General features: G+C 29.8%; 1 protein-coding gene and 1 long non-coding RNA gene across 8 annotated transcripts; one reads left to right on the forward strand and one right to left on the reverse strand.

The window, feature by feature from the left end:
- Positions 1-6,970: 6,970 nt before the first annotated feature.
- On the reverse strand, positions 6,971-23,592 carry LOC103579047 (uncharacterized). Of its 6 annotated transcripts, none has more exons than XR_008403721.1 (7): positions 10,711-10,829; positions 10,087-10,409; positions 9,762-10,005; positions 9,621-9,685; positions 9,210-9,416; positions 8,804-9,128; positions 6,971-8,225 (listed from the first exon to the last, which is right to left on the reverse strand). XR_008403721.1 is itself a non-coding variant. In XM_053739179.1 (7 exons), the coding sequence occupies exons 2-6, from the start codon at positions 22,665-22,667 to the stop codon at positions 9,018-9,020; spliced, it is 747 nt and encodes a 248-aa protein (XP_053595154.1). In that variant the 5' UTR covers positions 22,668-22,954; positions 23,528-23,592; the 3' UTR covers positions 6,971-8,225; positions 8,804-9,017. The 6 variants fall into 6 exon arrangements, 4 of the variants coding, with proteins under 4 accessions (XP_053595154.1, XP_053595153.1, XP_053595152.1 ...); XM_053739179.1 differs by lacking the exons at positions 9,621-9,685; positions 10,711-10,829 and adding exons at positions 22,661-22,954; positions 23,528-23,592 and having other exon boundaries at positions 10,087-10,264; XM_053739178.1 differs by lacking the exons at positions 9,621-9,685; positions 10,711-10,829 and adding exons at positions 22,661-22,979; positions 23,452-23,585 and having other exon boundaries at positions 10,087-10,264.
- On the forward strand, positions 11,869-15,746 carry LOC106694269 (uncharacterized). Of its 2 annotated transcripts, XR_008403723.1 has the most exons (7): positions 11,869-11,935; positions 12,022-12,218; positions 12,369-13,889; positions 14,148-14,210; positions 14,283-14,388; positions 15,282-15,367; positions 15,444-15,746. It is a non-coding gene; the product is annotated as an uncharacterized LOC106694269 (long non-coding RNA). The 2 variants fall into 2 exon arrangements; XR_001345419.2 differs by having other exon boundaries at positions 11,873-12,218.
- Positions 23,593-24,897: the final 1,305 nt, after the last annotated feature.

The following is a 24,897-nucleotide window of genomic DNA, read 5'->3' on the forward strand; positions in this document are numbered from 1 at the left end:
TTTACTCATGTTTGTTTATTAACAAAAATGTATTCATAAAAGAGACTGAATTACGAATATATTGTGTACATTATTATCTGGGTACAGACTGATAAAAAATGAAACTAAAGAAAAAAACGTCAATCGTTAAATTATAATAACTTAAAATACTGTTATTTAATCATATTCAAAATTCTATAGAATTTTTAACAGCAAAAAAAAAAAAATATACTATTCACAAACTAAGCGATCCATCCAAGTTTTTTTACTATTCATAGGCTTTTTAAGGAGATTCGATACGGATTTTTGAAATAATACCAAAATTCTGAAATTTTTTTAATGTAGGAGTTATAAAAGAAAGGATCACTGTTAAAATTTTGAATCGATTCACTACACCGTTTTCGAGAAATGAATTTCAAAAATTCGTTCTTATTCATGGGCGTAAATGGGAATCATTTTTCAAAGTGCTATAATTTTTGCTACAATAATAACATCGCTATAAACTATTCAGTATCGAATAATAAAAATTTCTGAACACATTAATATTTTTTTTCTGTTTAATCATCGGTTTGTTATTAAATTATTAATGAAATAAGAGGCGAATTTTAGTTAATGACGCCACATGTTTTGTGAAGCTAAGAAACAACGGCAACAGCGTAAAATGACACAACCGCGTGAAATTTGAATAACTAATAAGTTTATAGCACCAGTATTGTTTTGACTGTGTTTAATCTCTAATTCGTCTAGCGTGTAAACTTTTTTTCCATGTTTTGATTATTTTAAACATTTATTATAAACAGCTTCTGAGACTAATTTACCTTTTCAATATTTCCTCTTTTTAATATTACTTTTCTCCATAATTATTAAAAACAAAAATCAGCTGACATTTTTTTCTGTTTATACTCACTAATACATACTACCACATAGTACTCAAGTTGGACCTGAGCTCCAGCTAGTAACAATCCTTGTGACAACAATAGTACACAAAAAATTACTAAACACTAGAGCGCTGTTGCCGCACTTTCTCGTTTATTTTTTAATCACTTATTTCATTAAAAAAAAATTATTTTATTAAAAAAATTTTTTTTTATGATTCAATGCAATTATAATGAAAAAATATTGTATTAATTCCTAAAAGTAAGTCAATTCATAACATATTCTATAAATGAAATTTTGGTGTGTAGGAGTTGTAATCTTGCAAAAATACAATAGAAAATCTACGAGATCCCCTAGAAAGATAATCGGTATCGAACCTCCTTAATTTTATTATCTATTTTCTCAAACAAACACCGTAAGTAATTCGAAAACTCTGTTTTAAAGCTTGGAATTCCTAGTTTGTTAGTTTTTATTTTTAAGTATTTATTTATAGTATGGTAGAAAAAAGTTCTCGACTGAAAAACTTTAAAGTCGAAAACTAAAGATTCCGAAGTATTAATTTTTTTTCATCTGCATATGAGTATCCTTTTTAATGACAATTATTAGCAAAAGTAGTACTAGAAATGTAAATTAAGAAATATTTTAAAGTAATTTTTAAGCCCTCAATTCTTTGGAGTAGTGTATTAATAAATCGTACATCAGGGACCCAAAAAAGAGTTGATGAAAATATATTTTGTAGTTTTTGTACTTTTAAAGAATACAGTTAAAGCTCCGGCACTTGCGTATTTTTACCAGATATCTACTCATAGCCTAGTAGATAGACGTAAAAATGCTACCGTACGATGGACGATAACATTATGTCATTTAAATTACATTAAATAATGCGGTAAAGCATATGCTTGAGCAAGGTTCTGGTACCAATGCCTTGAGCGAAACCCCTAGTCACAAGTGTCTTTTTCTACGTATAGATCTTGCGCAAGATCATGTACCAAGAAATCATCATCTAGACTTGTGCATGACATGCTCAGGGCTCAAGGTCAATTTTGAGCCGGAAGCAAGCCATGCGCAACTATTTTCAACTATAGTCTTCCTCCAAAATTGAATTATAATCTGCCAAGAATTTCTTCTGTAAGGCTTGCACTAGACTCGCTATTGAAATTCAGCCACAAGTATCTGCAGTAAGGCACCTAGGTAAAAAAAAATACTAACTTCTATCGAACTTGCGACCAGACTTGCTCAAATCTTGAACAAGGTTTTTATATGGGATAAGCCATGCATACACTCATATGGAAATATATACGTGATGCGTTCCAGCATTCTCGAATTAAGGAACGAAAATAGGATAGATGAGGATTGAAAAAGATAAAGAAGAGGGCTTCTTAATGAACAAATTATACGTTTACAGATAAATTGAGAAAAATATAGATAGTCCGAACTGGAAAACGAACTTAGACCTAACGGTTACGCGCCGAATGCTCTTTCAGTTGAGCTATCCAGGCCTATGCTGTATTTCGTTCTTTTTGTCTACATCCATTAAGTTACTCCGTCCATCTTATGGTAGCATTTTTTGAATTACATTAAATAATGCCGTGAAGCAGCTAAGTTCATGTTCGTGCATACACACATACGGCAACATACACGTGAAGCGTTTCGAAATTGTCGTATTATAGTACAGAAGCCTTAGGAGAACGGTGAGGTCAAAAAATTTGAAACGTTTTGGAATTTTGTCGACTTGTTAGCAACAATACAAATAATGAAAGAAAAATAGCTCAATTTGCAAAAAAACTAGACGTCGATTATTAGTAAAAATCTGCACAACTACAATCTATTTTAAAACAAGCAGAAGCAATATCTTTTAAATTGGATAGTTGACATACAAAAACATAACCAGGCGTGATTCTAAACAATGACCATTAATTGTTATAACATTAATTTGCAAGACCAATCATTTCCTGATACAAATGGAATTCTGGAAATAGAAAAAAAATAATTTTATAAGATGACGATGCCTTCTATTGCTTTAATATTAAATGTTCATGTATCATCAAAAGAAAAAAGTTTGAAAAGATTAAAAGCACTTCTAGAAAGTACAGTGAAAATCGATTCTTGACTATGTAGATTAATTTAATTAAATTAACAAAATTTTCGTACATAAGCCAATGGTACTAAATATGACAAAAAAAAACCTATTTCTAATGAATTAACTACACAAATAAGGCTGATAAGAATCATTTAAAGTTTAGATGTAGATTAGTGCATAAATATTCCATGAAATGTTACAAAGTGAGATCATTTGAATGGTAAAGTATTGTTGCCCAAATCGATCTTTTTATTCATTAACACAATATTTGAATAAAACTACGATATAAACATGTTTCTTGAAATTAAATTCGATAAAAATACGGACAATAATAGAGAAGTATGACTCCACCTATTTTAGCTGTTTAAAATACTTCTTTTTTTTTCCTTCACTCATTGGCCAGGCAGATAGAAAATAAAAGAAAATGCGGCATTTCAATTCTTAAGTAAGTAATAGGATTCAAAATAGGTAAAACCTTATTCCTCCATATAATTACCAAGAAGAAGTTATAAATAATGTCACTGAAAAAATGATTAAAATAACTTTTTTTCGATGCCGAGTAGGCCAGTTTTGTAAATACAATAACGAGTAATGGTTATAGAACCAATAAATAGAACCAAAAATATACATATACAGTTGAAAATTTTGTGTTCTTATGTATAAAAATTCAATAGCTGAATATTTTGTGTCAATCATTTTACACCATCAAGGGTAAGTTCAACTAAAGTTAAATGTGCTGTCTGAAGTTAACAAGTTTTTTGTGTTAATAAATTGCGTGTATGCCCAAAAGGGTGAGGAAACGGTCTCCGGACGGCGGAGGTGGAACTCAAGTATTTGGTTGAAAATTCAACACAAGTAATTAATTATTTTGACTTAAATCGAATGTCAATGTAACTCAGGTCTAGCATTGAATTTAACTCAATGACTACTTTAAAGTTACATTGTATCAGTGTTGAAGAATGAAAAATTAACTTACACAATTAAAATATGAATTTAACATAAATTAATTTTTAAAATGTTATTATAGAAATTTTATTAATTGTAGTTCCTTAAAAATTAAACAATTTTAATACTAATTATCTTAGCCACTTTTCACAAAATATTCTTTACAATATAAATAAAAAAAAGCCACGAACAATAATTAACAGAAGAATACTGAATGATACTTTCAAGCAACATGATGATTCTATAGGTTATGTTGGATAATTATAATTAATTCAATTATTATAAGGCTATTATGTGACATAAAAATTGAATAATTTAAACAAATCGATATATATTTACTTGACACGGTAGTGAAAATCTTTTTTATTCTAGAATCCACAATCACGTATCAAATAATTCAAAACTATTCGTTAACAAGCAAATTTTTGTTGTACTTCTGGACAAAGCACGCGAGAAAAAAGAGCGTCTTCTGATAAACAATACAAAGTTTGCGTTGATTTTACTCTTTCAGTATGTTATGGACTTTGACTAACACAATGTTTGTGTTAGTATCTACACGAATTAAATGTTGTCTATAATATCCCTCGCGGTTTTGATTCACCCTGGAAACACCCCAGAAACACGATGGAATCACGGTGGATCCACGGCGGTTACACGGTGGGTTTTTTGTCATTTTATCACCGTGATTTCACAGTGATTACACGGTGTATTCACCGTGATTTCACGATGATTACACGGTGTACCCACCGTGATTCTACGGTGGTTACACGGTGTACCCACCGTGATTCCACGTACATCGCGCAATCACCGTGGATACACTGTGGAATCTCGGTGAATACACCGTGGAATCAGGGTGGGTACACCGTGTTACCATCGTGGAAACACCATGTAACCACCGTGTATACACGGTGATAAAATGGCACAAACCCACCCTGTAACCACCCTGGATTTACCGTGATTCCACCGTGTTTCCACTCCCAGGGTGTTTCCAGGCTGATTTAAAACCGTCAGGGATGTAACCGTTCCTAGTACGTTTATGAAATATCATCCCATACCGTTTTGGTAATGATTATTTGGAATTGTGGGATATAGGCCCATACTTTCTGGGAAAAGTTCCCATAAGTATAGGAACAATTCCCATTATTATGGTAACAGTCCCCATATTGCATGTGAAAGAATTATGGTAATGATTACCATAATATTATGTTAACGGTTACCATATATTATGGTGTTGGATACCATATATTATGGTGATGGTTACCACATATTATAGTAATCGTTACCATCCCTGATAGCCAGAGTTTCTGATCAAAAAGTTGGTGTACATGAGTTGCTATCAACTTGATGACAAGTTGTCGACAACTTTCAGCTTGTGTAACTGCTGCCGACAAGTTTCTTGGAAAGTTGCCGTCATCTTATGGAAATGCCAACTTCCATGGCCAACTTGGCTATCAGGGATAATATTATGGTAATGGTTACCATAATATATGGTAACCATTACCATAATTCTTTTACATGCGATATGAGAACTGTTACCATAATAATGGGAATTGTTCCTATACTTATGGGAGCTACTCCCAGAAAGTATGGGCTTATATCCCACAATTCCAAATAATCATTATCAAAACGGTATGGGATGATATTTCATAAACGTACTAGGAACGCTTACCATAATTTTTTCTTCATGTACTTGAATTTCACTTTAATCGAAATATTTGATAATTCATAGATTGTTTTTTATTGGTAATTTATTTTTATTCTGATAATTTAATTATAAATTTTAATTTTCCCGGGTATACGGGGGCAACCCGGTGCATCGGGGCGGTGGGTCCGAACACACCATTAAATATTTTTTATCGATCCTAGAAATTTGAAATTGATCTCATTACTTCGACTTTACTCCCATATCTCCTTAACTTGAAATTTAAGTTGAATATTAATATTATTAATAAACATCTATTTTTTTAAAAAAGTAATTCGTAAATATAAGAAGATAAATAACGATCAATTGTAAATATCACTTAAGTTAACGATGTCCAAATTATAATAAATTAAAAATAATATTAATGAATATTATTATTATTCAAAATAATTATAATTGATGATTTAATTATAATAAATGTATTAAAAAACACTGAAATTTTTAATTTTTCTAAACATGTTTATTTGAAATTTCATTTTATAATAGTTTATGGCTACCTGTATAATAATTGAGTGTACTTTTTACAATAAGTATCATCTGTCGATTACAAAGAAATCGACTCCGAGCTTACGAGGCCTGCCCTGATAGCCACCCTAACCATAAGTTAACTACAAACTACTGCAGTATTTTAAAGGTAACTTAAAGGTAAGTGTTGGAGATTAAACAGTTACCTTTAAGTTGACAATAAATTGTCTGCAATTTTCTATTTAATTTGACTACAAACATTAACGTCAGACAATGACGTTCATTTGATTGAAAGTTTCACTTCAAATTGACAGCAAGTTTTTCTGGCAAGTTAAATTCAAGCTACTACTGTATTCTGAAGCCAACTTAAAGGAAAATATTATACAGCTAAGATTTGCGGGAAGACGTCTATTGGACAGATTCCAATTGGAAAAGTAACCGTTAGGACATATTCCAATACTCAGGTTCCTATTACCTGAATTACCAATTATTAATAATCCCGATGACTCAAATTTTCAATCACCCAAAATCTCGATCACCAGTAATTCCAATCACCAATACTACCAATTACCCAAATTTCCAATAATCCAAAATTTTGATAGCTTAATTTTCCGTTAACCAGAAACATTGATGACAAGACATGCCGATTGGACAGGTTCCGTAAAATCAAAGTCGATTTCTTTGTTATCGACAGATGATACTTATTGTAAAAAGTACAATCAGATTATGCAGATGGCCAAGAACTATTATAAAATGAAATTTCATATTAATATATATAGAAAAAATTTTTAAATTAAAAATTTTAACGTGTTTTTTTAATACATTTATTAAAATTTAATCATCAATAATATTTTCTTTTTATAATAATAATGTTTATTAATATTATTTTGAATTTATTGTAATTTTTACAGCATTAACTTAAGTGTTTTTGATAAAATATATATTTTAAAAAATACATTTTTATTATTATTATTAACATTTATCTTTTATTATTATTGTTTTTTTTTTTTTATTTTTATGTTTAGAGAAACAATCAAACTATTTATTCATAAAGAAATTAAAGGCATATTTTGTTAAATAAATGGATACAGAATTATCAACCAAAATAGAAAAAATATTATTATTAGCAGCAGCCGTAGATTGCGCACTTGCAGACGACGAGTTAGAAGATACTTGAGCTGGATAGATAAAAACAGCAGTTCTTGATGACTGATTCACTGGTTGTAACGTAGTTGCATTAGCAGGACTATTAACAATAATAATAACCATGATAATTATAATAAGATTTTTTCTTACAATTTTTTTTTTTTTCTGTTATTTGTTTTCCCCCGTTGTCTTCTTCTTCTTTTCCTTGGGTTCTCTTAGCCACTTATCACTGGGTAATTTTTTTTTTTTTTATTTTCTTGAATACGTTTGACAAATGATTAGAAACTAAATTGTCTTTTAATACTGATTTCAATTGTACTGACTCAAATAACTGTTGTTTATTTTCACTAATACCAACGACTTTATTTAGTGAGTTGAAAGTAGTTGTTTTAAGTGGGAGAGATTGTACCGAAGCGCTTGTAACTGGTGTTGCCGAAAAGGATACGGTAAGTGGTGTGTCAATTCGAGGATTAATTTTTGTAGATGATGGGGTCACTGTAGTGACTCTTGAAGTTGTAGGTGAGTTATTCAAATGCCCATCAGGTTCATTTAGTGAACCAGAAGTTACGGTACTTGGTAATGTAGAAGTGGTGAGTGTACAATTATTTTTTTTGGTACTTTTTCCGTTTTTAGAATCTGTAATTTTCGATTGAGGAATGGATTACATGATTTTGGAGGTATTAACTCTACTCTACTTCATTTAGTAAATTGATATTATTATATTTTCAACTTGATCAGTTTTAAAAATGTCCAGCTCTGCAGGTACCGAAGAATCATATTCTATATCATCGGCATTATTCCCAATTTTTTGCTTTAACGTATTTTGTAGCTCAAGTAATGACCTTGGAATAATTTTCATGAAATTCTTGGTATTAAATCTACTCTTATCTTGTTCAATTTCATTTCTCAAATTATCTATATAATAACGCCGATCAATAACATGTCTTGGTGTGCGTCATTTCGGTTTTTTAGCATTCGTAAGCAGCCTGCTGTAATTTATTTCTTCATCTTTTAGCACTTTATCAACACCATCTGGAAATATAAATATAGAAAATTATTGAACAAATATCATCATGTTTTTATAAACTACAATTATTTTTATTTAATTTAAATAAAATAAAAAATAAAAAAATATTTATTATTAAAAAAATTACAAAAAATTAAACGTTTCTTGTTTACAGTATTATCAGTAAATAGAGAAATAATTTAACAATAGACGAAAATTTTGTAGTTTTAATCTATTGAATTCAATTTAATTTTTTGCTAGTTTTGCAAGGTTACTAGAAATAAGAGAAAATTTTATAATTCGACATCTTTACCTAGTAAAATTTATAGGAAAATAACGAAAATATTATTAAATTTGCAAAAATAATTTTTCAAATTAATATTGACTACAATTTATATTTACTTAATTTATATTTATATAAACTATATTAACGTAATTCATATTTACGTTTTCATAATACTTTTTTTAATCTGTACACGACAATTTCTCGTTATTGTAAACTTTTTCAGAGTTGCTAATAAAATAATGAATTTTTTTTTTTTTTTTTTTTTTTTTCAAAATTATGTTTAATGAAGGAAAATGAATATCAGACAATAAATTTTACCGACTAGTTCCCAGATGCACTGGTGTTTACCGCTCAATTTTTTTTTATTATGGCGATTAATACTTTCACTTGCATCATTGTTCAAATTCGGACAATCATGTACACTAACATGATCTGCTGCATTTATCCAAGTTTTATGTCAATAGTTCATAAACAATAAAATATTGGGATCTCTGTCAGACAAATTATTTATTTTGATCTCGTCGTTGATAATTTATTCTGCTTCAGGAAATTTATCGGCATGTAATAAAGGAATAGTAAGTACCATGGATAAAATTTGATCGGGTATATCTAATCTAAGTTTAGTCCATCGTTTAATAACAGCCTTTGAATAAATAACAATTAATTAGCTGTTTAATAAAGTTATTATTACAACTCTATTAAGAATAAAAAGAAAAGAACTCACTTGGCAATAGTGAAAATAGCAACCATGGACTTTGGTCAACGGGAAACATTCCCTCAGTGCTTTTATAGTTGCTTTTTCGAAATCGCTAATAATAATTAATTTATTATTAGTTCCAATAGACTTTGCATGGATTTTCAACCAATAAAAAACTTCTTTATACATTTCAGTTGTTCTATTCTCCATTAAAACGATGACTGTTCCAACATACTGCAAAGAAAAAAAAAACTTAACTAAAGACAAAATATTTCATTTATTTAAATACTTTCTCTAAATTTTTATGTATTTTTTCACAAAATATTTAATTTTCAATCAACAATGACATAAGAACTTTGAATTTATAAAAAAATGAATGCAAAAAGTATTTCATTTTGAGTTTTTTTAAACCAAAAATTATTTTTCATTATTATCTACCGTATCTTTGCATTTAATGTGAATTGTGTAGATCTGATATATATTTTTGGCTGTCGTGAAGTATTCTATGAATTTTAAAAGATAAATTAATATTTGTTTTAATTTTTTTAATTAAAAAATGTTATAAGAGTTTTTAGTTACTCGAAGGTACCATCCATAAATATATCGTTCGATTCGTCTAAAAGCTTCCAGCAATTTGCTGCTAGTAAAAATTACTGCAGATTTACCTCCTACTGAGACATAACCTTTAGCAATTTTATTTTCATACAAAGTCATGCCAAGTTTTGCTAAACTGTCAGGTATTTTTTCTCTGTAATTCTGCCGTTCTCGACACAATATACTTGAACATGATTCGAAACTGTAATGGGCAGTAATCTCAGGAAATCTAAAAATATAATTATAATTATAATTAAACTATGAATAGTCATATTCATTCTTTAATATATAGACTTAGCAATATACGTACGGACGACACACATCATCGAAGATTTCTCGAAGTCCATCATTTGTCTCCCTACATCGCTTTTTCATAATTTCTAGAAGATCACACCAATCTCCACTGCAAGGTTCTTCTAAATGATTATGCATATCTTTCACAGTACAGTCGTCATCTTCATCCAAATCCAAACATTCCTCAATATCATCTATAGCAACAAGAAAATTTAGTTGAGCAGTACATCCTGATTTTCCTCTTGAGCACCGAAATCTATGTGTACTGCTTGAATCACGACTGTATTTAAAGCCTTTGTGAAAAATAATTTTTGATCTAGCTCTCTTACCGGGTATTACCTTCATAACAAATTTTATTTTATTATAAAATGTCACAATGCTTAAAATTATATTTTATTTCATCGATGAAACGATTAATGAAAAAATATTCATTTGTTTGTATATTATTTTTAAAAAAGTGAAAATCGTTGTCATAGAAAATTTTAAATTCATCTGTTAATATACGTTAAAAATTCAAAATATTTAAGAATGAACTTATTTAATTTCATGACATATAGATAATTAGTAAAGTTTAAAATTTTTAATTTCTAAAAAGTATTGTATTAAAATCTTAAAAATATCAAAAATTAATATTACTTACAATATATAACGATTGTAAAAGGGTTATATTTACATATAATAGGTATTATAAGTATAAAAACACTGTTTTCCTCTAAATAAAAATACATGAAAGTCTTGAAGTTAGTCGTAGGTCGAAACTCGCAAAAACGGGACCACGACTCGTTATTGGTTAAACTTAAGGCGCGCGTGCAACGCGCTATTCAAATTTCCATTATTGTATATTAAAATGGAGGGTGCCTAAAAGAGATCCGAACGAAAATGTAGCCAACGCAACAAATGCAAGAAAATTAAAAAGCAAAATCGGTCAATATCAAAATATATACATTCCACAGCTTAAATATTACACTAAATGAAGTACAAATCAAAATAAAAACTCTAAATTGATATGGCACTCACACTTTAATCGTAAAATGTGATAATTGAACAAAAATCCAGTTACCAACATGAAAAAAACAAATAGTATGAATAACAAACTCTTTAAAAGTATCAAAGCTAAATTTTTCAAAAAAGAGACAATTCACATCACGTCGAACAAAAACTCAACCGTCGGTAAAGTAAATCTTGATAGGTAACTGACTAACTAGGTAATCAAGTCTTAAGCTATAATGGAATTTAAAAAATTTTTTTATATTTTTAAATTATTATAAAATGCTTAAATGTTATAAAGTAATTAATAATAAATTAGTCTAAAGAAAACCATGTAAAAAATTTTGCAAATATATAAATTTTTTACTTTCACTCTTTATATTAAAATATAATTACATAATTAGTTATAAGATAATTTAAATGATAGTATGGTTTCTGAAATAAAAAAGAATTTAATAAAAAATGTAATTAAAAAATTTATGTATTTGCAAAATTTTTTGCATGGTTTTCTGTAGACTAATTTATTATTAATTACTTTATAACATTTAAGCATTTTATAATAATTTAAAAATATAAAAAAATTTTTTAAATTCCATTATAGCTTAAGACTTGATTACCTAGTTAGTCAGTTACCTATCAAGATTTACTTTACCGACGGTTTAGTTTTTGTTTGACGTGATGTGAATTGTCTCTTTTTTGAAAAATTTAGCTTTGATACTTTTAAAGAGTTTGTTATTCATACTATTTGTTTTTTTCATGTTGGTAACTGGATTTTTGTTCAATTATCACATTTTACGATTAAAGTGTGAGTGCCATATCAATTTAGAGTTTTTATTTTGATTTGTACTTCATTTAGTGTAATATTTAAGCTGTGGAATGTATATATTTTGATATTGACCGATTTTGCTTTTTAATTTTCTTGCATTTGTTGCGTTGGCTATATTTTCGTTCGGATCTCTCTTAGGCACCCGATATTAAGAACTATAGTCTGTTAAAACATAGAATTTAAAAGATATGAGCTATATCTATGGATCATATACCTACGTCCCACGGGTATAGGCTCCATGGTCAGCTGTGCGAGCTAACTTTATAAACATTGTAATATCTGTTAATGTACGTTTTAGAAATAACAACTGCAATTGCAGGTCACCGATAAACATAGTAAGTGTATATTTTATTTTCTTTTTACTCCTATTAGTTTGATAGTATAAATACAGTAATTTATTGATTCAATGAAAATAACAATCAATAAATATTATATCAATATATTAATAATAATAATCATGAATATTATTTTTTTGATTCTCATAGATGCACGTTGCAGTGATCACAGCTTTGAGGTCCCTGACGGTTTTAAATCAGCCTGGAAACACCCTGGGAGTGGAAACACGGTGGAATCACGGTGGATCCAGGGTGGTTACAGGGTGGGTTTGTGCCATTTTATCACCGTGTATACACGGTGGTTACATGGTGTTTCCACGATGGTAACACGGTGTACCCACTCTGATTCCACGGTGTATTCACCGAGATTCCACAGTGTATCCACGGTGATTACGCGGTGTACGTGGAATCACGGTGGGTACACCGTGTAACCACCGTGGAATCACGATGATAAAATGACAAAAAACCCACCGTGTAACCGCCGTGGATCCACCGTGATTCCATCGTGTTTCCGGGGTGTTTCCAGGGTGAATCAAAACCGTGAGGGGTGCAAACGAGAACACTCTTCCTTCGTCTTGCACCTTCGGAGGTTTTCCCTCGCGAGTGATATACTTGAAAAATGAAGTAGACTTTTTAAATGCCACTGCTATTCAAAGTCCGAGGGCGACTTGGACACCAGCATGCTGCTGAATTAGAACTTTAACAAATGTGAGTGGAAGGAACACAGATCTAGTGGAGAGTACATTTCAACAAGAGAAAGCGCAGGAGTACTTAGAACAAAGCCGTCGATTTAAAAAGACAGAATTATCACTACGACGACGGTGGTGCTGTCAAAAGACGGCAGGTCGAGGAAGAGGCGCCAACTCCACAGGTGACTGAGCGCAAGTTCAAGAAAGATTGTAAGCATGAGTGTTACAACGGTGACGATGACACTAAACTTTCGGCGTCGCTGCCTGTTAATCTGACTTCTTGATCAACGGTGGAGCCAACGACGTCAAATATTTAAAAGAGAAGTTTTTAAAAAAGAGAGGAGTTCCGAATTTATCAGAAATAGATATCGTGATTATTTGTTCGACTCTCAGACTTTTTACGATCTTTAAGAGAGCCGCTGATAACTATCGGTCTGTAGGCAGACTCTATGCACGTGGTGACGATAACAAACAAGCAGGATGCCGATGTAGCGCTGTACCAAGCAATGTTCGAGCTTCCACAACCTAATTGCGACTGTTGCCTTCTTCATTTTTCACTTGCAGTGCGTGTCATCGATGCCGGAGTGTAAAATGCCTATAAGGAACCTGGTCAAAATGTTTGGACCAACTTTAGTTGGCTACAGTTCCCAAGAGCTGTCAGCGACTGCGATGCTCTCAGAAACCAAGACCCAAGCTGCCATTCTTGAGAGTCTGTTGAAAATTCTCTCTGACTACTGGACTAATTTTGTAAATCATAAATGTATCAACGATATTGGTACGCTGCGAACTGGTGAGTTGGAGCACATGCCGTCCACAGAATCTCTTCTGAAACGCACTGCAACGCGAGGCTTTTTTAACACCCCTCAGGCTTCCAGTCTAACATTCTTGAGGAAAAATAGGAAATATTTAGCCACACCGCCGCATTATAATGGAATCCAAAGAATTCACTAATGTGTCAGTAATAAATTAACTGAGAGTAAAAGTTAGTAATCATTAATTTACATAATTTATGTAACGATGGAATACTTAATTTATTTAAATTAATAATTTTTTTCTTATCATTTATGATATTATATATTTATATATAAGACAAAAATGTTTATTTTTATAAATAAAAGTATATTTTTATATTCATCAATAATAAATATTATTTTTAAATGTATATTCAGAAAGAAAAAAACAAAAGCAAATTAATAGACATGTTGCTATGACAACGATAGTAATTTCTTTTTGTTTACAGTTGTTACTGACATAACTAAAACTAAAGCGTTTGAAAAGTTACAAATCATCGTCATGAATAATTGTAAGTATATTTAAATTCTAAACTTATATTTCTGATAAAACCAATTGTAATTACCGGTATATTTAATTACAGGGACTGAGATAGAAGAGTTTACTTTGGTAAATTTGCGTCTGTGGCGACATGGATTAAACGAAAAATTTAATCGTTTGCGAGGTGACGGAGATGATTCAATTTGGGAGTAAGTTTTTTAAGATCATATTATAAATATATCAAGTATAATAATTAATACGAGTAACCTGCAGTCACTATGTGACGGCCGACATTTACGGATTATGAATTAGAAAACTTGGGCTTAATAATTTTTTAATATTCATAATCATACTATATATAGTTTGGATATTTTTTAAATAAACTTAAAAAATAATAGTGCTATTACAGGATCAATTAAAAATAATTTAATGGACAAATATGACGGAACAAATTTGTAGAACTAAGAAACTATTCAAAGCTTTTCCAAAAATTTAACACGAAAAAATTAACTATCACTGAAAATATATAAAACCGTAAAAAAGCACTGAGTCTTGGTCAAGACCTTTTTGATTATATCAAATTTAACAATAAAAATTTTTTTAAAAATAATAATATGCTCGTCACAAAATTTTCATTACTCTCTCAATTATATAAATCATAAAAGACGATCACTGAAAAAGTATCAACCACAATTTACGATAAAGATATACCTTACAAAGAGTTTTTCTTAGTCGCTTAATTATATAAATTAATTTTTTACCTACAATTACATCGACATGTAAAAAAAAAAATAATGAAAAAAATAAGGGAATTTTGTTTATCACCAAATTCTATAGATAACTACTTCGAAAACTTATCATAATAAATGAACAATTTTAGAAATTTTCATTGGAAAGTTCTTGGCCTGAATAAGTGCCTTTTTAATGTTTTATATGCTTCTGCATATAAAACATTGAAAAGGCACTTATTCAGGTCAAGAACTTGCCAATAATATTAAATTTAATTTTAAAAAATTATTTTATTTTATAAATATCCCGGAAACAAAATTTTCTTTATTCTCTTAATTATATATTTTGTAATAATAGTATTAATTTTTCCCAGATCTATTAGCCGAGACAGAGTCTTTAGGAAACAAGACGGCTGTCATGTGTAGACAACGATTCCAAATTATATTCGAAAATTATTTGGTAAGTAAATTTTTTAAACTTTTTTTATTTAATTGATTATAATGAATGTAAATGTATTTATTTATTTTTTTTTCAGATGTATTTTAATATGTCTGGCCGGCAGCAAGAAATGGTTGGTCTTCCTCCTTACTCCGACGATTTTAAAAATTATATCATGCACTCCTGCAATAACGCACAGGAGTAATGTACACCCATTTCCAAGTACCGTCACTTCTGATTCACTAAATGTACCTAATGAGCATCTGAATAACTCACATACCACTTCAAGAGTCACAACAGTGACCCCATCGTCTACAAAAATTAATCCTCGAATTGACACACCATTTACTGTATCTTTCTCTGCTGCTAATAATAATATTTTTTCTATTTTGGTTGATAATTCTGTATCCATTTATTTAACAAAATATGCCTTTAATTTCTTTATGAATAAATAGTTTGATTGTTTCTCTAAACATAAAAATAAAAAAAAAAAAAAACAATAATAATAAAAGATAAATGTTAATAATAATAATAAAAATGTATTTTTTAAAATATATATTTTATCAAAAACACTTAAGTTAATGCTGTAAAAATTACAATAAATTCAAAATAATATTAATAAACATTATTATTATAAAAAGAAAATATTATTGATGATTAAATTTTAATAAATGTATTAAAAAAACACGTTAAAATTTTTAATTTAAAAATTTTTTCTATATATATTAATACGAAATTTCATTTTATAATAGTTCTTGGCCATCTGCATAATCTGATTGTACTTTTTACAATAAGTATCATCTGTCGATAACAAAGAAATCGACTTTGAGCTTACGAAACCTGTCCAATCGGCATGTCTTGTCATCAATGTTTCTGGTTAACGGAAAATTAAGCTATTAAAATTTTGGATTATTGGAAATTTGGGTAATTGGTAGTATTGGTGATTGGAATTACTGGTGATCGAGATTTTGGGTGATTGAAAATTTGAGTCATCGGGATTATTAATAATTGGTAATTCAGGTAATAGGAACCTGAGTATTGGAATATGTCCTAACGGTTACTTTTCCAATTGGAATCTGTCCAATAGACGTCTTCCCAGGTTTGCCAGAAACTTTCTCGTTAAGTTAGCCGACAATGTTGCACTACAAGTTCTGTCGTGAAACATTTTCGGCTAACTTAACGAGAAAATTTCTGGCATACTTGGCTTAATAATACTTTTCTTTAGGTTAGCTTCAGAGTACAGCAGTAGCTTAAATGTAACTTGACAGAAAAACTTGCTGTCAATTTGAAGTGTAACTTTCAATCAACTTAACGTCAGTGTCTGACAGTAACACTTGTGGTCAAATTTGAATTCAAATTACAGACAATTTACTGTCAATTTAAAGGTGACTGCTTGCCCTCCAACACTTTTCTTTAAGTTACCTTTAGATTACGATAGTAGTTTGTAGTTAACTTACGGTTAGGGTGGCTATCAGGGTGTCCAATCGGAATATCTTCCCTGATAGCCAGGGTTTTTCGTCCAAAAGTTGGTATTCGTTAGTTTGCGACCAACTTGACGACAAGCTGTCAACAACTTTAGCATGTGCAACTTTTTGGCTACAAGTTACCGCCAACTTTCTGAGAAAGTTGACGCCTGTATGGAGCCGCAACTGGAATGCAGGTTCCTAAGAAAATTGAAGGCAATTTTCCGTCAACTTATGGATTGCCAGCTTCTGGTCATCAACTTCCTCAGAAAGTGACCGTCAACTTCTTGGATTTCCAATTTTTGCCACCAACTTTCTCAGAAAGTGTCCATCAATTTTGGAAGTATCAACTTTTGCGACCAACTTGGTGTTTAGTTTCGGCTATAAGTTTGACGCCAGTTTCTCTCCAACTTGGCTATCAGGGTTGTCATTAATGTTTCCGGTTAACGAGAAATTATAGTATCGAACTTTTGGATTATTGCAAATTTAGGTAATTGGTAGTATTGGTAATTAAAATTACTGATGATCGGGAGTTTAGGTGATTGAAAATTAGGGTCATCGAGATTCTTAGTAATTGGTAATTCAGGTAATAGGGATCTGGGTTATTGGGATAAGTCCTATCGGTTACTTTTCCAATTAAAATCAGTCCAATTGGACGTCGTCCCGAAAAATCTACGGTTAATTTTTCCTCAATTTAGAGGTAACTTTTTTTACTAGAAACAAAACCTTATTAGCATAGTTTGCATAGCAAAAGTATAACTTTACGAAGACATCCTTAAATTTTTTGTCAAATGTCCGTCAACTTCGGGCTTTTCTGTGTTGAACGACAATTTGTATACGACTTTTGAAGTGAATTTACATTCTAATTCGGGTGAGGAATTACGTCCAATTATATGGCAAGTTGTACACGAATTGTCGTCAAAAACGGAAAAACCCGAAATTGATGGTCATTAGACAAAAAAATTGAAGGAAACTCTTCTAAAGTAAAATTTTGTTAAGCAAACTCCCTAATGGCCACTTCAGCTTGAAATTGACAGTAAATTGAGATTGAATTTGCCTGAAATATGCTGCCCAAATCCCCTGACAATTTGACAGCAAAAGTTGGAAAGAAAAATTTTCGGTTAATTTCTCTCAATTTAGAGCTAACTTTTTACTAGAAAAAAAATCGGTCTGTCGGTTGACCCTGCAGGCCAGCCCCAAAACTTCCCGCCTATTTCGAGCTCCTTGAACTCAGAAAATTGTTGTAGATACATTTTCTCTTCGAGCTCGAAAATACTTTTGTATGCCTTTGCTCTCGAACGAATAAACCGATAAAGACGTTCAAGGCAACAATCGACATGTTTTATTGAGTTCTATAACTGATCAGATTTTTGAATTGATTCATCAAGTCGTTTTTGAAATACTTTCAAAATACTAAAAAAAAAAATTTGGAATTAATCGGGTCAGTCATTTCGAAAATATTTGGAAAAAACCATTATCCACCATTTCTTTCTCCCGCGATATTTCTCGAACAAATCAACCGATTGAAATGTCTAAGGCGGCAATCGGCGCGTTTTATTGAATTCTAGAGCTGATTAAAATTTGAAATCGATCGCGTCGGTCGTTTCAATAATATTTATAAAAAACCATTTTTCACCATTTCTTTCTCCCGCGATAACTCTCGAACGAATTATCCAATTTTGATGTTTGAGGTGGCAATCGACGCGTTTTATTGAGTACTAGAGCTGATTAGATTTTGAAGTCGGTCGTATGATTCGTTTCTGAGAAATCAATAAAAAACTAAAAGAAAATTTTTTTTTTTTTCGTAATTCGCAAATATTTTCGAGTCTATTCGATCAAATGATCTGAAATTTTCAGGAAAGTTGACGGCCAACAAGCTCTTTCGATTGCCACCTCAACCATCCAAATCGATTTATTAGTTAAAAAGTTACAAAGAATTTTCAAACATACACATACACACACACACACATACATACACACACTCGGACATCATTATGAAAATAGTCAGAATAGCTTTCTAGGACCTCAAAACGTCGACATCTGATGAAAACTCGATTTTCGAAAATCGGGGTGAAAACAATAACTTCCCGAAATTTTTGAAAATCGTCGATTTTCTTAGCGGGAAGTTAAAAAAATCAGTCTATCGGGTGACCCTACGGACCATCCCCAAAACTTTCCGCAGTTTCCGAGCTCCTTGAGCTCGAAAACATTGTTGTGAATACAGTTTCGAAAATACTGTTGCATGCTCTTGTTTTAGGAAAAAACCGTTTTTTAACATTTCTTTCTCCCACGATATCTTACGAACGAATCAACCGATTGAAATGTCTAAGGCGGCAATCGGCGCGTCTTATTGAGTTCTAGAGCTGATCGAATTTTGGAATTGATCGCTAAAGCTATTTCTGAAAAATTTGAAAAAAAAATTTTTTTTCTTTTGTTTTTCGTCCACATCTTAGAGTCTATTTGATCGATCGATTCGAAATTTTTAGAAAAGTTGACGGCCAACATACTCTTTTGATTGCCACCTCAAACATATTAACCCGTCAGTTCATTAAAAAGATATCAAAAGTTTACATCCACACACACACAAACAAACACACACACACATATAGGCACTCGGACATCCTTCTGAAAATAGTCGAAATAGCTTCCGAGGACCTCGAAACGTCGACATCTGATGAAAACTCGATTCTCGATAATCGGGGTGAAACCAATAACTTCCCGAATTTTTGAAAATTAATAATTTTCTTAGCGGGAAGTTAAAAATATATTTCAAATATATTGAAAATATATCTTAGAATATATAAAAAATACATATACAAAAATATTAATCCTTCGTCCGTCGCGCTTTGATCGCAGCACCACAATTTTTATTAAAAGATTATTTAAAAAAAAAAAATAACTTTCCTAGTCTTTTGAAATTTTAAGAGTTCTTCTACTATACTTTTTAGTATCTAATAAATCAATGATAATTATTTTTCCGACATTTTAAATATTAAAAAAATAATTTTTGTTGTTGGAAAACCTGATAGAAACGCAGTGATTAACCGCTGACGCGAGTATTTCTTTTTTTATGTTGATTAATTTAAAAATTGATTTTTTTAATAATTTTTTTATAATTTCGCAATTACAATTTTTATAGATTTAAAATATATGACTAATATATTTTTTTATATTACCATATCTATATTTTTTTTATATTTCTATTCATGTATTTTTTATGTATTCTAAGATATATTTTTAATACATTTAAAATATATAAAATATATACGAAAATCGGCCAAAAGTTAGCTGTTTAAAATATATTTTTTCTATGTATTTTATATATATTTATATATTTTTTTATGTGAAAAAAATATATTTTATTTTTATATTATAGCATATAATTTTTTAGTATAAATTTTTTTCATGGAGGTAGAGCCTATATACTTTTTAAACAATTTTATACATAACTATATAACCAAAATTACACATATCCTGGTAGGAAGGGACCACTGGATAAGGCTCGGACCAGGCATTGGCCAGTCGTCATACCAGAGTTCCGAGCCTTGGTTAAACATCGGGCCAAGAATTGGCTCAAGCCTATGATGATAACTATGTCGCCAAGCCTTGGCAAACAAAAAAAAACAGGCTTGGGACAAGCCTTAAGGAACGAAAAATCAAGCTTTGGCCAAGGCTTGGGAAGCAAAAAATCTGAAGCTCACCCAATGCTCGATCTAAAATATTATTATTCAAATTAATAAATATAATTAAAAAAAAGTTTGATCACATTTTTGTCAGCATTACATCGGGGTGTAATTAACTAATTTCTGAATTAATGGGAAATAACGAATAAAATTATTTGGGCGCTACCGGGGTTCGAACTGAGATCCTTCTGTTTACTAGGCTGGGACGGTATCCACTGTGCTGAATCTGATATCCAGATGATCATGATTTTTTTACTTGTTAATTTATTTAAATACAATTTATTTCAAAAATATTAGATCGTAAAGATGAGGTGACATGTAGTTTTCTTTAATGAACTTAAAATTGTCTGTTGAGTAATGGAATATATTTATTAATTTGTAATGTCATAATTTGATAAAAATGAATAAATTAAGAGTAAGATCAAGTAGCATTATTAGGAAAGGGGGTAGAGTAGGCAAAACGGAGTACTCCTAAAATATTTAAAAAAAACAAAAATTTTTTTATTTTCGTCTAGTTGCTATAAATCCGATATATTTGCGCATTTTTAGCCCTACACATGACACCTGGGGAAAAATGGACCATCCGAAAATTCTGAAAAAATGATTCATATTTTTATAATCAAATTAAAAAAAATTTAATATATTTATCTATTTTTCGGCTGATTCTCTATACCTGGGGCAAATTCAGCCACTAAAAATATTCGAGAATAATATTTTATTTATTAATTGATAAAATTTTTGAAATAATGCTAACTAATCTGTAATCTAAAAAATAAAAAAATACGTTTTTTAGGTTCGAAATAATGGCAAATAAAAAATGTAGAATTGTTTTTTTTTTTTTTTTTTTTTTTTTTTTATTGAATAAAAATTAGTAATTAAGCTAATTGAAGGGAAACGATTTATTAAGCCAATGATGTGAAATGTTATTTTTCTTCATGTAGAAATTTTTTATAATTTGACGTTTCCAGTGTAACCATCAGATTTATCGTTAAATATTGTATAACCTTTTTGGTAGATCATTTTATTTCTTAAAAATTACTTATAACAAAGTTTCCGCAATTTTTTTAAGTTCTTTAGTTATTTGCATTTAAAAGTAAGCAATTAAAGTTGGCCAGAATACGATTTCTTGAAACAAATTGACATTTAATTGCAAATACCTAAGGAGCTTTTAAGAATTTTGAAAACTTTGTAGAAAATAAGTTGTGGAAAATGAAATAATCTACAAAAATGGTCAGATATTATTTGACGATAAGTATGTTAGTTTCGCCGGAAAAGTCAAATTATACTTAAAATTTACTATGAATCCAATTTTGATCTCCGATAACTTTTGAAAAATTAAATTTATCAGAAAATGATGAGACTTTTTTTGTAAAGCATTTAATTTCCAACAAAAATGTCTGTTGATTTTTCCGATATTCTGATTTGCTAATGAGTAATAAAATTCCAAACTTAAAAAAAAATATTTCCCATGTTATTTAAATGGGAAATGGAAAATTGCGATGAGTCGGTTGTTAATATTAATAGCTTAAACTCTGAGAGTATGTTTTTTTTCCTCATCTCGAACAATATTTTTCGTAAATTTTTTGAAAAAAAAAAACAGTCAATTTTTTTGAATAACTGAGAAAAAAAATACTTTCTTTAAGAATATTTACTTGATACAAGAACATACATTCTTGACAATTTTCGAGAATATATAATTTTGTCACAAGAATTCGTAGAATTGATGGAAATAATTTTTATTTCATTCAAGTAAAGCTATTCTTTTGTTTATTCATAATATAATATCAAATTCATATAATACCAAAAATAAATTCAATGCTCTTTTTTCAAGAAATTGATAATTAATAATAATAAAATAAATATTTTGAACGGATTTCTTGAACCAAGAAATTCTTGTTTGGACAATATTATTTTATTTTCTCATTGTATACGTATATACCCTATTCAAAAGTTCCCATAGAATTCAATCAAATGAGTCAAAAACCGCATAAAAACCAATACAAGTCTACTGAACTCTATGCGGGTTTTGAACCATTTGAGTGAATTTTATGGGAACTTTTGGATAGGATATGTATATGTATGTATAAATATACAGGATCTAAATGATTGACAAACACATTGATAAAATAATAATTAACATAAATAAATTTAAATGGCTTAGTACTCACTAATCATGAAATGGTAATAACAATATAAAATTTATTGACGATGTAAAATATTTGAAACTTCATCTAATTATTTTTTACAATACATCCAAACATGTTGTTTTATAAAATGTCACAGTAACAACATTTATTAAATTTTTTATGTGATTTTAATTAAAAAAACCAAAACCTTGAAATCAACTAGTTTTTTCGTATTGAAAGATCCAAATGATAGAAAAGAACTAAAACAGCTGACTGTAGTTATTATTATCATCCCCCATCAGCCACTTCGTCAGCAAGTTGACGTGAACTATGACCCTGAAGTTAGCCGATATCAGACATTCTTTAAATCACAAATTCGATAACGTTAAAAAAAAAAAATTTTTTAGAATTAAATTAAAAACTCGTGTTTATTTTTTCAGAATTTAGACGAGTAATTTTTTAGTTATAAAAGAATATGAATATTCAAGCTATAATTTGAAAATTAATATTTCGATTATTTATTTTAATGTTATAAACCAATATAACAATTTTAAAAAACTCATCTGTTTCAAAAGTTATATAACTTTTTATTTAAAAAATGTCGGACATCGGCTAATTCCGGAAATTAAAATTGAAAATCGGAAAAAATAAAAAAATACTCGCGTAAATTAAAAAAATATTACATAAATCGAACAAGCTTTTTATTTTTGAATTAATTTATAAACTAGAGATAAATGATTCAAAACTTAATTTTGAATTCTAATCTAGATAATTATTTTTTTACTAAATTAAAATAGTAAACGTCCAAAGGACAGAAGAATAACCAGGAGTACTTTTTTCTATTCCAAAAAAATATTTTTTTTAAAGTTATAGAATTTTTAATTAAAAAAATGTCAGAATTTGACTAACTTCAGGGTGATCGTTAACTTTGAAATTTAGCTTGCCCAATATCTATGCCCGGTATCAAGCGGCACTATAAATAATTATTTTCACTGTATGTGGGGCTTAGAGATGCGGAATGACCGTAATTTTTATTTTCAGTCAGAAAACGGTCATAAGACCGTCCTGAGACCGTCTCATTATTTTAAAAAAATTCTGTAATGCTGGAATGACCGTCACGTTTCAAACGGTCACAATTTTCGTCATTTGCATCCGTATAGACGTTTTTGACAAAATTTTCGATTATAATTTATTCTCAAATAAAAACTATAAGAGAAATCGATCATTGTATTATCGAAATTTACCGAGATATTTCAGTTTTAGCTTGTATAGGTAATCATTTTAAAATCGAATAAATATAATTTTTTCATGTACCATTTCAAAATTGTCTTCTAAAATAACTTTCAAATATTAAATGATGCAATAAATATGAAATGACATAAATTATACTATTATTATCACAAAAGTTTCTTTATTTAATAGTTTTTATTACATCTTTGTCTTTAACATTTCATCTAGCTTCATATTTAAGGTTAATGACGATATCTTTTTTTTGAATAAATAATATTTTGTATCTTTTAGAGAATATTTGTAATAATTTTAATTATTTAAACCATTGCATAAAATATATTTTAATTTAGCTTTTGAGCATTAAATATTAGTATTGATATATTCACTAGATGGCAGCGTTTTCGCTTGCATGGTCCGTCGTTTAACAAACGGTCATGTGACCGTCTGATGACCAAAAAAAATGTCAATGACAGGTGCTTTTTCATGCTGACGCTTGACGTTGCTTTTTATCGTCAAATTCGGTCACGTGATAAGTTTAGGATAGCTCTGTATATATTGGAAATTTAATATAGTAGAAACCTAAAACATGTAAACCTTCTCAACAAGACAATTTATAGATAAATTGAGAAAAATATAAATAGCCCGAACTGGGAATCGAACCCAGACCATGTCGGTATCGCGCCGAGTGCTCTACCAGTTGAGCTATCCGGCACTATACTATATTCCGTTCAATTTGATCTTTAACTTATTGAGCCACACCGTCCATCGTACAGTATTACACCAATTTAATATAGTGGAAATCTAAAACATGCAAACTTTCTCAATAAATTTTAGGTTTCCACTATATTAAATTGGTGTCATACCGTACGATGGACGGTGTGGCTCAATAAGTTATAAATCAAATTAAACGGAATATAGTACAGTGCCGGATAGCTCAAGTGGTAGAGCACTCGGCGCGATACCGACGTGGTCTGGGTTCGATTCCCAGTTCGGGCTATCTATATTTTTCTCAATTTATCTATAAATTGTCTTATTGAGAAGAGTTGCAT

The sequence above is a fragment of the Microplitis demolitor genome, chromosome 5 (genome assembly GCF_026212275.2).
Source record: "Microplitis demolitor isolate Queensland-Clemson2020A chromosome 5, iyMicDemo2.1a, whole genome shotgun sequence".
NCBI lineage: Eukaryota > Metazoa > Arthropoda > Insecta > Hymenoptera > Braconidae > Microplitis > Microplitis demolitor.